Raw genomic sequence first — 12,663 nt, 5'->3', positions numbered from 1 at the left:
GGCCCATCTGTCTTCGGCCCCGGCTCTGCTCCTGATGGTCCTCCTAGAGCGCATGGCCTCCACGGTTCACGTGATTCCTTTTGCCAGACTTCACCTCCGTATTCCTCAATGGACTCTAGCATCCCAATGGAACCAGGATCGGGACCCTGTCTCTCGACTCATTGTCGTGTCTCCTTTGTTGAAGCAGTCTCTCTGTTGATGGATGCTCTCTTCCAATCTTTCCAGAGGTTTTCTGTTTCATGCTCCTCCTCCACAGACGGTCCTGCCGACGGACTTGTCGGCCTATGCTTGGGGGACTCATCTGGACGGTCTTCGCACTCAGGGTCTTTGGTCCAGTGCCGACCGCCTTTGTCACATCAATCTGCTGGAGCTTCGAGCGATTTTCCTCGCCCTGAAAGCTTTTTGTCACCTGCTTTGCGACCGAGTGGTGCTGATCCGCACGGACAACCAGGTCGCCATGTATTATATCAACAAACAAAGGGGCACGGGGTCCCTGTTGCTGTGCCAAGAGGTGATGCGGCTTTGGGATTGGACCATCCGTCGCAACATATTTCTTCGAGCGGTCTACATTCAGGGCCAGCGCAATTGTCTGGTGGACAAGTTAAATTGTCTTCTGCAGCCTCACGAGTGGCCCATCCATTCCTTGACCCTGTGTCAGGTGTTTGCTGGTTGGGGGACTCCGGATGTCGATCTGTTTGCGTCCCCTCTCAATCACAAGTTGCTCCGCTTCTGCTCCAGGGTTTACACCCCTCTCAGGCTCGAGGCGGATGCTTTTCTGTTGGATTGGACAAACCTGTTTCTGTATGTGTTCCCTCCATTCCCTCTGATTCTGAAGACTCTCGTCAGGCTCAAGTCCATGCGTGCCACCATGATTCTGATAGCTCCTCGGTGGCCCCGACAGCCATTGTTCTCCCTTCTGTTGCAATTCAGTTCCAGGGAGCCTCTTCTTCTGCCTGTTTTTCCTTCTCTGCTTACGCAGAGTTGAGGTTCTCTACTTCATCCCAACCTACAGTCTCTGCACTTAACAACTTGGTTCCTCGAGACTTAGTGCCCTCGTTCCAGTTCTCACAGCCTGTGCAGGATGTCCTGGAGGCGTCTCGGAAGGAGTCCACTCGCCAATGTTACCATCAGAAGTGGACCTGCTTTTCTTCCTGGTGTGCTACTCGGCAGTAGGAGCGCTATCTGCCTCCTTATCTGCTGTCCTGGATTATCTATTGCACTTGTCTGGCGCTGGACTCAAGTCCTCTTTGGTTCGAGTCCACCTTAGTGCCATTGCTGCTTTTCATCAGCCGATTGACGGGAAGCCTATCTCTGTTCATCCTGTGGTTTCCCGCTTCATGAAAGGCCTTTTCCACGTTCATCCGCCCCTTAAACCTCCTCCTGTGGTTTGGGATCTTAACGTGGTCCTTGCTCGCTTGATGAAACCCCCCTTCGAGCCGCTAGCGCGGGCTCACTTGAAGTATCTTACTTGGAAGGTTGTGTTTCTGATTGCTTCAAACCTTGGTAGCGGACCCACCTTTCACTGTCATCCATCATGATAAGGTGGTTCTCTGTACCCATCCTAAGTTCTTGCCTAAGGTTGTTTCTGAGTTTCACATCAACTAATCCATTGTTCTTCCTGTGTTTTTTCCGAAGCCCCATTCTCACCCTGGAGAGGTTGCTCTGCATTCTCTTGATTGTAAGCGTGCGCTGGCCATCTACTTGAAGCGCACCGCTCCTCATCGTTCTGATCCCCAGCTGTTTCTCTCTTTCGATCCAAATCGCTTGGGTCACTCTGTTTCTAAGCGGACCATTTCTAACTGGTTGGCCGCTTGTATCTCTTTCTGTTATGCTCAGGTTGGTCTCTCCCTGCCGGGTCGAGTCACAGGCCACAAGGTCAGAGCGATGGCGGCGTCTGTTGCTTTCCTCCGCTCAACTCCGCTTGAGGAAATCTGTAAGGCTGCCACTTGGTCCTCAGTTCATACGTTTACCTCGCACTACTGTCTGGATACTTTCTCCAGGCGTGATGGCCATTTTGGCCAGTCCGTTTTGCAAAATCTGTTCTCCTAAATTGCCAACTCTCCCTCCATCCCATTCTGGTTGGCTTGAGAATATGCTGCCTGCTTGTCGTGGGATAAAGCACAGTTACTTACTGTAACAGGTGTTATCCAGGGACAGCAGGCAGATATTCTCGCAACCCACCCACCTCCCCGTGGTTGGCCTCTTTGCTAGCTATCTGAACTGAGGCCATGCTGAGGAGATGCATGCCCTAGGTCGAGCGGGAGAGGCACGCGCTCATGTGTGGGCCAATCGCAAGCTTGAGGGTCTTCAAGCAAGTCTGCTTGCGAAAACGTCTGCTAGGGGGCTCCGTCGGTGATGTCACCCACATGTTGAGACTATCTGCCTGCTGTCCCTGGATAACACCTGTTACGGTAAGTAACTGCTTTTTTCACTGGCTCTACTTGCTACCTCAGTATTCTGACAGAGGTCTCTGCAGGTTCCCTTTTTTGGTGGTCTTGGGGTTAGGAGTATGTCCTTCATATCTCATTGTGGGAGTGTTTTGAGGTCAATGCAGGTCTTTCAGGTTCCTTCTGGCTAACAGTAGATGTCAAGGGCTCAATCTTTTGGCATGCAATTGCTCATTTTCATTTTGGGCAGAAGAGTCTATCCATATGTCTATGGTTGCTGGCTTCGGGTGGCGATTGCTATGATGGGTGCCCTCCGGGCGCATCTTCTATTCTTAGGTTTCTCAGGGGGTTCTCCTGTGAGATTTTCACCTCCTGCATTGCTTGGACCTTGTTTTGGCCTGGTTTTGACTAGGTCAAGCCTTCCTTAGGGTGTCCCTCCTTTTTATGCTTATTTCTGATTCCCTCTCTATTAATGAACTGCTTTGCTATATCCCACAAGTCTCTGGATTAGTCTACTGCTAATGACAAGGAAGGAAAAATTGAGGGCTGCATTTCTGAAGTAGGCTCTGAAAACACATTCTATTTTAGATTCTTTAATTTATAACTTATCAGCTTGTATTTCTTAACTTGTCATTACTTTTTATTCTTACTTTATTTAGGGCTTTATTTTGATTAAATTTGTACAATTAAAGGTGTTTGTTATTTTTGTTCCCACAGCAGCTCCTTGTAACTCTGGGCAATGGAGGGTTAAGTGACTTGCCCAGAGTCATAAGGAGCTGCTGTGGGGAACAAAATAAATAAAAATGATCAAAATGCAGCCCTAGAAAAATTCTTACCTGATAATTTTTTTTTCTTTTAGTTATAGCAGACTGCCCTTTTCAAGAGAGGGTCCTGCCCTTTCATAGGGTTTGCAATGTCATTTCACTTCTTCTTTCCCTAGTCGCCTGTAGATATGTTGCTGACGGGGATATACCTCTTGTCTGTGAGGAGGGGAAAATGTTGCCTTATTCTTCCTTCTACTTTGCTACAAGAAATACCGTCTGACCAAGGAGCATATTGTATATATAGAGTTCAGTTTGGTGCTCTCATCTCTACCTACTGATAGAAGGTCATAACCCAGAAGCCACTGGATTTGTCTGCTGTGACTAAAGGAAAATTATCAAATAAGACATAATTTTAACTTTTAACTTGTCTAGACCATGGATATCCAACCTTAGTCATTGAGGGCCACAATCCAGTTGGGTTTTAAGGATTTCTCTAATGAATATGCATGATCTATTTAGATGCATTGCCTCAATTGTATGCAAATGTCACGCATATTCATTGTGGAAATCAAGGCTGGCCTGGACAGGATTAAAGCTTATCAGGTTATCTTTTAAATATATTGTAATTCTTTCCCATCTCCTCCCTTATGTTTCTTGTCTTATCAAATTTGTTAATAATTTTGTCAGTCTTATTTATTGTATTATTCCCCTTACATTGTAATTTTATCAATATGTTAATCGCTTAGAATTTGGATTAAGCGATAAATCAAATCATTATTAAACTTGAAACTTGAAACTTGTTAGAGCAGCAGCCACACATCAGTGGCTCATTCCATTCAGTATCCATGAAAGAAATTTATAAGACTGCAACTTGGTCTTCCATTCACATTTTCACTTTGCACTACTGTTTAAATAATGTAATTTGGAGAAAGTTTTGACAAATGGCCCTTCTGTAGTCTATTAAAATACTATAATGGCTTCAGCTCAACATGCTGTTTCACTTTACTGCCCTTTTTTTACTTAGCAAAAAGCAGCATTCAAAGAATAAAACTATTACAGTATGTCTGTCTTATACAAAGTCTGTTTTCTGTTTCTCGTGACATATTTTCTCTGCATGTGTTAAATATCTTCCTGTGTGGTGATGGAGAATACAAAGGTGCTTACCTGTAATGGAGTACTCTGCATAGCAGGACAAATCAGATAAAATTTTTTCTACCTCTGATCTTGAAGCTAATCTACTTATTAAACAGAGATTTGTATGGAAGTGGCTGCATGGGAACTCCCATGCATGCTTTGAAAGCTTTCTAGGATTAGAGTGTAGGAGTAGCGTAATTGTTAGCGCAGTGGCCTGAGAACCAGGGGAACCATGTTCAATTCTCACTGCAGCTCCTTGTAACTTTGAGCAAATTACTCAATTTTCCATTGCTTCAGGTACAAAAGTGCCTATATAAAAATTATAAACCCACATTGATCTTAGCCATAGAAAAATGGTATATCAAATCTCATTCCTTTTCCCTATATATGGAGCTCTGTTGAACTATTCTGTTTCATTGCTGTCAAATGATTTCATCCATTTGTATAGCGGATCTAATCTGCTGTAAACCAGTAATCAACTTCATCTTTTATATATTTTTTGTGCAGTCTTAGAAAATTCAAGTACTGTATCTATATGGAGATAATTTGTTCTATAATACCTTCCAAACAGGCATTGCATTGTCTGTATTTCTTGTTACAGGTAGAGCATTGTAAGTAGAAATGAAGAACAAACGATTGTGTTGGACAGAAGAACATGGCGACAGAGAAGGTAAGAATGTAGATGGCAGTTCAGAGAAAGTTCTTCAGGTATAAAAATTAATAATAAATATTCTCTGGCAATAGGTAAAAGAAATATGGAGTTGGAAGGAGGTGTTCTAAATATAGTACTAGTTATGGACAAGTTTGGTTCTGCTGTATTTATTATGGTGGTGGTCAACTAAGCAGAATGTTAGGAAATTAATTAGAAAAGAATGGTGGAATAAAACTGAGAATATTATACACTCCTCCCTCCATATTCATGGGGGTTAGGTGCAAAGCCAGTCCGTGAATAAGAAAAATTTGGGAATAACTGTAGGGCTGACTCTGACCCACCCTTGCCGAGCCCAGACCTCTCCAAACCTTACTTTTAAAGCGTGGTGGTCTAGCGGTGACGCAGGGCAGGAGCAATCTTCCTATGATCCTGCCTCGTGCAGTGCCTTGAACAAAAATGGTTGCTGTGAGACCACAGGAATTCACGGCAGCCATCTTTGTTTGTTGCTCTGCATGGGGCAGGAGTGCAGGAATATTGATCTTGCCCCACTTCACCGTTAGACCACTGGGCTTTAAAAGTAAGGTGTGGAGAGGTCTGGGAGGTGGGAGTAGGGGTGGGTCAGGGTTAGAAACTCGCGAATAACTGAAGTCGTGAGTCCTAAATCCGTGAATATGGAGGGGGACCTATAATGCTGTGTGCTGGTCACTCCATCTCAACAAAAAGATAGTGGAATTGAAAAGATACAAAGAAGGGCAACAACCATGATAAAGGGGGTAGCTTCATTATAAAAAAAAATCTGTCTAACTTGGAGAGGAGATGACTCAGAAGTCGGGGATATGATGAAGTTGGCATTGACAAATTCTCTTTCAATCTAGGAGCCAGTCCCAAAACTTAGGAGACACAATCTGAGACATCTCATTCCTCCCTCAATTCTCTGTTACCTTGATCCAAGCTCCAGAGCAGGACGACAGTCCTCTGAGAGGTTTGCTGTAGCTCCTTTGGAGCCTAATTTACTAAGATTTTCTCATTATCACCAAAGGAAAATAAAGTTTAGTAAATTAGGCTCTTAATATACCAGTGCACAGTGCTGCCAGAAGCCAGCAGTCCTCCTCCTTTAAGTGTTGACAACATTCCATGGCCCTCTAATTGCTGTATCACTATAACGAAGACTTGTGTTTAAAGAACATTCAGGTGCTTAACTGACTCTCAGATGCCTGCTCGGGTGAATCATCAAAGATTTCTATCCCGATCTGCAGGAGAAGGTATCATTCATCGAGTACAGTTATAAGCAAAAATTATATAGTGCTCAAAAGGACTCAATAATCAAACAATATAAATGTGCCAGTGAAAGTCAAAAAATCACACTTATCTTGACTTTAAAGCAAAAGCATTGCAGTATGCTGTTAGCCCTACGGGGACCCGTTTCACCAATAACGGCTTCATCAGGGGTCAAAATCTGCAATGAAAAATCATAATATAAAGTGAATTAATTCAATGATCTAAACTCTATATTAAAACACCTTAAAAATATCTAAAATAGTATTAACTATCTGGCACTCGGATGGAAAACTTACTGTGCCGGTTAACTCTGTTGAAGAGACAAAATGGCGCTGGCATTCGACAAACGCCAGCGCATGCCCTTTTAACCTTTTGAAAAACTCAAAGTTCATTAGAGCGAACATGCGCAAAACAACTCCTCTGAAAAAAATCAGAGAACTTAAAGTGACAGTTCATTTAAGATATAGTTACTACAAAATGCTTTTTCAAAGAAATGAAGTCCACTCCACAGAGGCGTTCAAACCTATAGGTTGTAAGGTGTTTAATTTAAATATCCAGCGTGTTTCTCTTTGTAGAAGTCTTCTTTTTCTGTCACCTCCTCTAATGTTCTGTGTTTCTCTATCGATGATAAAACATTTCAAATCTTCAAACTTGTGGTGTGACAGTATGCAATGTTCTTCTAAAGGTGCATTAGTTTTTTTATTCTTAAGGTTCGATCTATGCTCAATCATCCTTGTTCGAAACATTCTTGTGGACATTCCAACGTACAGTTTCTCACAGGGACAGGAGATGACATACACAACAAAATCTGTTGAACATGTGAAAAATTATTTTATTGGATACTTTTTTCCATCATAAGGATTTACAAATTGTTTCTGTGATATAGTTATATTACAAATACTACATTTGCCGCATTTATGAAATCCAGAAGGCAAAAGTATGTTCTTGTTACTGTATGAATCACTCACCGTGGGAGTCAATATTTCTTTTAAATTTCTCTCCCTTGAAAATGCAATCCTTAAATCCACATTTTCAAAGATTTTATTTGTTTTAATTATCCTCCAGTTGTTCTTAAAAATTGAGGCTACCTCATTACTTTGACTGGAATATTTTAATACACAGGTCATTTTGTCATCATACAAGTCATCCCTTTTCTTAGATTCAGAGTTTTCCGTTTCCGGATGACAACGGTGCGCTAGGTTGTAGCGGCAGTTGCACCTGGGGAATTCTTGGCTTTACTGGATCTCACGGAAGCATACCTCCACGTTCCCATTATTTCAGAACAGGAGGTTATCCCAGGACAAGCAGGCAGGTATTCTCACATATGGGTGACATCATCCGACGGAGCCCCGATGCGGACGCTTCACAAGCAGACTTGCTTGAAGAAACCAGAAGTTTTGAGTCTCCCGCACCGCGCATGCGCGAGTGCCTTCCTGCCCAGCACAGGGTGCGTCTCCTCAGTTCTTAGCTCTTAGTTTTCCACGGAGTCGAGAAGTCCGTCTTTGACTCTCTGCGTTCAACTTCGTTCACTTTTGCCTTCTGTACAACCGCGGTTGGTGTATTTTCTTCATGAATCGGTTTTATTTTGTTTATCTAGTTAAAAAAAAAAAAAAAAAATTTTTCGTCTTCCGTTCATTCTCCGGGACGGGCCGCTCAGCCGCAGCCCACGAGCTTCGACTTTGCAGCAGCTATTTTTCGGCCTATGTCCCGGCCTGCTACAGGTTTTAAGAAGTGTAGCAAGTGTTGGCGCGCCCTCATAGACGCTGCCTCAAGTGCCTTGGGCCTACACATCATCCCAGGTCGTGCCTGCCTTGCCAAACACTTCAGCCTTGTGCTTTTAAGCATTGTTGCATTCTGGTGGACAAACTCTTCGAGATGGAGTCTTCGACTGATCCCTCGACTTCGAAGGCGTCTTCGGCCTCGACTTCCATCGAGCCTCCTTCTGCGCCTCCTGCTTCTACCTCGAGCCTCATCAAACCTTCATCGTATGCAGCGGCTCTTGCTTCGACGTCATCTGCTGTATCTTCCCCTGTTTCCTCGGTCAGATACTCAGCAGTCGGTTCCGCCGGTGGTGATTACTAAGTCGAAGCACACTCACACTGCCTCGAACGAACCTCCAGCCAAGACAGGTGGTCCGTTTTCAGACGCGGATCCCACTTTGCCGGCTTCTTTCCAGACTATATTAGAGAAGCAGTTTCTTCAGTACCTTACTATTATAGGTCCTAAACTGCTTCCTATTATTCTGCCTGGGCATTTTGCAGACTCCGTGAGGTCGAGCTGCTTCCTATGTCCCAGTTGGAGTCACACTCTTTGCAGGGAGCAAAGTCTCTGCGAGTGTCTGGTCTACTATCCAAGCATGAAAAGCAAGGAGTAGATTCTTTGCGAGTGCATCGACAGGACTCCTCACACTCTCAGCAAGGAGCAGAGTCTTTGCGAGTGCATCGAGGTTCCTCCTCCAAGCCTCTGGAGCTTCGATCTACAGCCTCTAGTCCTATTCATACATTGGCATCAGCTGTTTCCTTCTCTGAGGTGAAATCTCCTCGAGGTCTGGTTCTAGACACAGTTCTCACCATTGTTCGAGGCCTTCATCGAGACATTCTTCCAGGCATCGTTCTTCGCAGGATAAACCATCTTCCTTGAAGCCTCGCTCTACTCCAACCTCGACCAGATCACCGACTCCTCATTTGAGTTATCCGATGCCGGACCTTGAGGATATTCCGGTCTCGATTACCTCGTCCAAGTCACCAGGTTCCTATGAGACTTTTTTCCATGCCGAAGCTTCTTCTTCGATACATGCTGCCTCGACGTCCTCGAATCCTCGAGACAAGGCATCGCCAGATCAACTATCTTTCTCATCTTTCCTTCGACAGATGGCTGTAGACTTGGATGTACAATTGGATACTGGCTCCAAATATTCTAAGGAATATCTCGAAGTTATACGTTTTCCTCAGCCTCCGGCAGAGTGTCTCAAGCTTCCACTTCACAAGCTTTTGGACCAGACTTTTGCTCGATGCATGGAGACTCCCTTTTCCATACCAGCAGTTCCAGGAAAATTGGACTCGAGGTATAAGACGGTGCATCGCAAGGGATTTGACAACTCAGTTATCTCATCAATCCCTGCTAGTTGAATCTTCCTTGAAGAGATCCCATCCTTCCAAGATCTATGCCACAGTTCCTCCTGGAAGGGAGGGGAAAACTATGGACAAATTTGGACATCGCATCTACCAGAATGCTATGATGTCCTCTAAAGTCCTTAATTATAATTTTTATTTCATCACTTATTTTGAATTTCTTCTTTCTCTTCTACCGAAGTTTTGACTTATATGGATAACCACATGCATTTTGAGTTTCAAGAAGTCATTGCTTTTTTTTCTCAGTTACGTCGCCATCTCCTGCAATCATCTTACGATGCCTTTGAGTTATCTGCCCGAGTGACTGCTTGCTCTGTGGCTATGCGTCGTTTTGCATGGCTTCATACCATTGACATGGACCCTAACCTTCAAGACTGCCTGGCTAACATTCCTTGTCAAGGCAACAACCTCTTTGACGAGTCAGTCGAGGCAGCCACTAAAAAATTATCTGACCATGAAAAATCATTTGCTTCAATCGTCAGACCTAAACCAAAGCCAGCTCCTGCCAAGCCTGCATGCCCTGCTGTTATCTATCAAAGGCATTTTTCTCCAAAACCAGCTCCTTATACTCGCCCTCCTCTGAAAAAACAGCCACCTCAGAAGCAACAGAAATCTCAATCTTCTGCTACACCAGAGATCTCAAAATCCCTCCTCGAGGGCCGCAATCCAGTCGGGTTTTCAGGATTTCCCCAATGAATATGCATTGAAAGCATTGCATGCACATAGATCTCATGCATATTCATTGGAGAAATCCTGAAAATCCAACTGGATTGCGGCCCTCAAGGAGGGACTTTGAGACCCCTGTGCTACACCTAAGGCTTCTCAGCCTTTTTGACTGTTTAAAACAGAGCATAACCTCCACCGTTCTGTCTCTGTCTCCCTTTCCCCCTATAGGAGGTCGTCTTCATCATTTTTACAACAGATGGACTATAATTACCTCTGACCTCTGGGTGCTTACCATCATCAGGGAAGGATACTCTCTTCATTTCACTCAGGTTCCTCCAGAGCTTCCTCCAAGAGAGTATCCTTCCAATCCATCCCAGACTGCCCTTCTTCTTCAGGAAGCTCAAGCTCTGCTTCATCTCCATGCCATCAAACCAGTTCCCCTGGAGCAGCAGAACAGGGGGTTTTACTCCCGTTACATCCTTGTTCCGAAGAAGACGGGCGATCTGCGACCAATTTTGGATCTCGGGGCTCTCAACAAATTTCTAGTCAAAGAAAAGTTTCGAATGTTGTTCCTGGCATCCTTTTATCCCCTTCTCGAGCAGAACGACTGGTTATGCTCTCTGGAACTCAAGGAGGCCTACACTCGTATTCCCATCCATCCGGCCTCCCGTCAATACCTCAGATATCAGGTGGGGAATCTGCATTACCAATACAGAGTTCTACCCTTCGGCCTGGCCTCTTCTCCCAGATTGTTCACCAAGTGCCTGGTAGTGGTAGCAGTAGCTCTACGGAATCATGGTCTTCAGGTATTTCCCTACCTAGATGACTGGCTCATCAAAAATTCCACATCTCAAGGGGTTATTGTAGCGACCCAACGGACTACCTGGTTCCTACAAAGTTTGGGATTCGAGATGAACTTTCCCAAATCTCAACTTCAGCCCTCTCAGAATCTACAATTCATTGGAGCTGTTCTGGACATTGTCCAACTCAGAGCATTCCTTCCACAACAACGTCTGGAAGCTCTTCTTAAACTCTTGTCACACAGTGTCTTCCCACTCATCCATCTCAGCGAGACACATGATGGTACTTCTGAGTCACATGGCCTCCACAGTACACGTGACTCCTTTTGCCAGACTTCACCTCAGAATTCCTCAGTGGACCCTGGCATCTCAGTGGACGCAGATTTGCGATCCTCTTTCACGACACATCACAGTCGCTCCTTCTTTGAAGCAGTCTCTCCGTTGGTGGATGCTCTCTTCCAATCTTTCCAAAGGCTTGCTTTTTCACACACCCCCTCATCAGAAGGTCCTCACGACAGACTCTTCCACCTACGCTTGGGGCGTTAATCTCGATGGTCTCCATACTCAAGACCTCTGGACCAGTACGGATCATCAGTGTCATATCAATCAGTTGGAACTCAGAACGATCCTCAAAGCTCTCCATGCTTTTCAACATCACGACACAGAAATCCTCATTCGCACGGACAACCAAGTCGCCATGTATTACGTCAACAAACAGGGAGGAAGAGGGTCTGCCTCTCTTTGTCAGGAAGCTCTTGAAGTTTGGGACTGGGCAATCTGCCACAACATCTTCCTCAAAGCTGTCTATATTCAAGGGGCACAGAATTGCTTGGCGGACAACTTGATTCGTCTCCTGCAACCTCACGAATGGTCTCTCCATTCCTCGCCTCTTCATCACATTTTCTCACAATGGGGAACGCCTCAGATAGACCTCTTTGCAGCTCCCCACAACTACAAACTGCCTCAGTTCTGCTCCAGGATATACTCTCCTCACCGCCTCAAGGCAGATGCTTTTATTCTGGAATGGACGAATATTTTCCTCTACGCATTTCCTCCATTCCCTCTCATTCTTAAGACTCTGATCAAGCTGAAGAACGATCATGCCACCATGATTCTAATCGCTCCTCGGTGGCCGAGACAACCCTGGTACTCCTTTCTACTTCAACTCAGCAGCAGGGAGCCTTATCTTCTACCAGTTTTTCCTTCTCTGCTTACACAGAGTCAGGGATCTCTACTTCATCCCAACCTACAATCTCTACACCTGACAGCCTGGTACCTCTCAAGATAATCCCTCTTCAGTTTTCTCAATCTGTAAGAGACATTTTAGAAGCTTCTAGAAAGCTTACAACTAGACAATGGACTAGATTTTCTACATGGTGTTTTTCTCATCATAAGGAGCCTCAGCATTCCTCCTTATCTTCTGTTTTGGACTATCTTTTGCACTTATCCAATTCTGGCCTCAAGTCTACATCCATACGAGTCCATCTCAGTGCAATTGCGGCTTTTCATCAGCCTATTGAAGGGAAATCCCTCTCTGCTCATCCAGTGGTTTCCAGATTCATGAAAGGATTTTTCAATGTCAAACCTCCTCTCAAACTGCCTCCTGTGGTTTGGGACCTCAATGTTGTCTTTTCTCAACTCATGAAGCCTCCATTTGAACCAATTGATAAGGCTCATCTGAAGTATCTCACTTGGAAAATTATATTTCTCATTGCTCTCACTTCTGCTCGATGAGTCAGTGAGCTACAAGCTTTAGTTATCCCAGGACAAGCAGGCAGGTATTCTCACAAGTGGGTGACGTGATCCAACGGAGCCTCGATGCAGACGCCTCACAAGCAGTCTTGCTTGAAG

General features: G+C 44.7%; 1 protein-coding gene across 5 annotated transcripts in view; it reads left to right on the top strand.

Moving 5' to 3' along the window:
* SCAF11 (SR-related CTD associated factor 11) overlaps positions 1-12,663 on the top strand; it is a 543,954-nt gene that overhangs the window by 76,008 nt on the left and 455,283 nt on the right. For all 5 annotated transcript variants that reach the window (XM_033958790.1, XM_033958787.1, XM_033958788.1 and 2 more), the window contains exon 2: positions 4,887-4,955. In XM_033958790.1, the coding sequence (XP_033814681.1) occupies positions 4,907-4,955 (49 nt within the window). In that variant the 5' untranslated portion in view covers positions 4,887-4,906. The remainder of the gene's footprint in view (positions 1-4,886; positions 4,956-12,663) is intronic.

This window comes from Geotrypetes seraphini, chromosome 9 (assembly GCF_902459505.1).
Source record: "Geotrypetes seraphini chromosome 9, aGeoSer1.1, whole genome shotgun sequence".
NCBI classification, from domain to species: Eukaryota; Metazoa; Chordata; class Amphibia; order Gymnophiona; family Dermophiidae; genus Geotrypetes; species Geotrypetes seraphini.
Note: the sequence above shows the minus strand (reverse complement) of the source record. Positions and strands in the feature narration are given on the sequence as shown.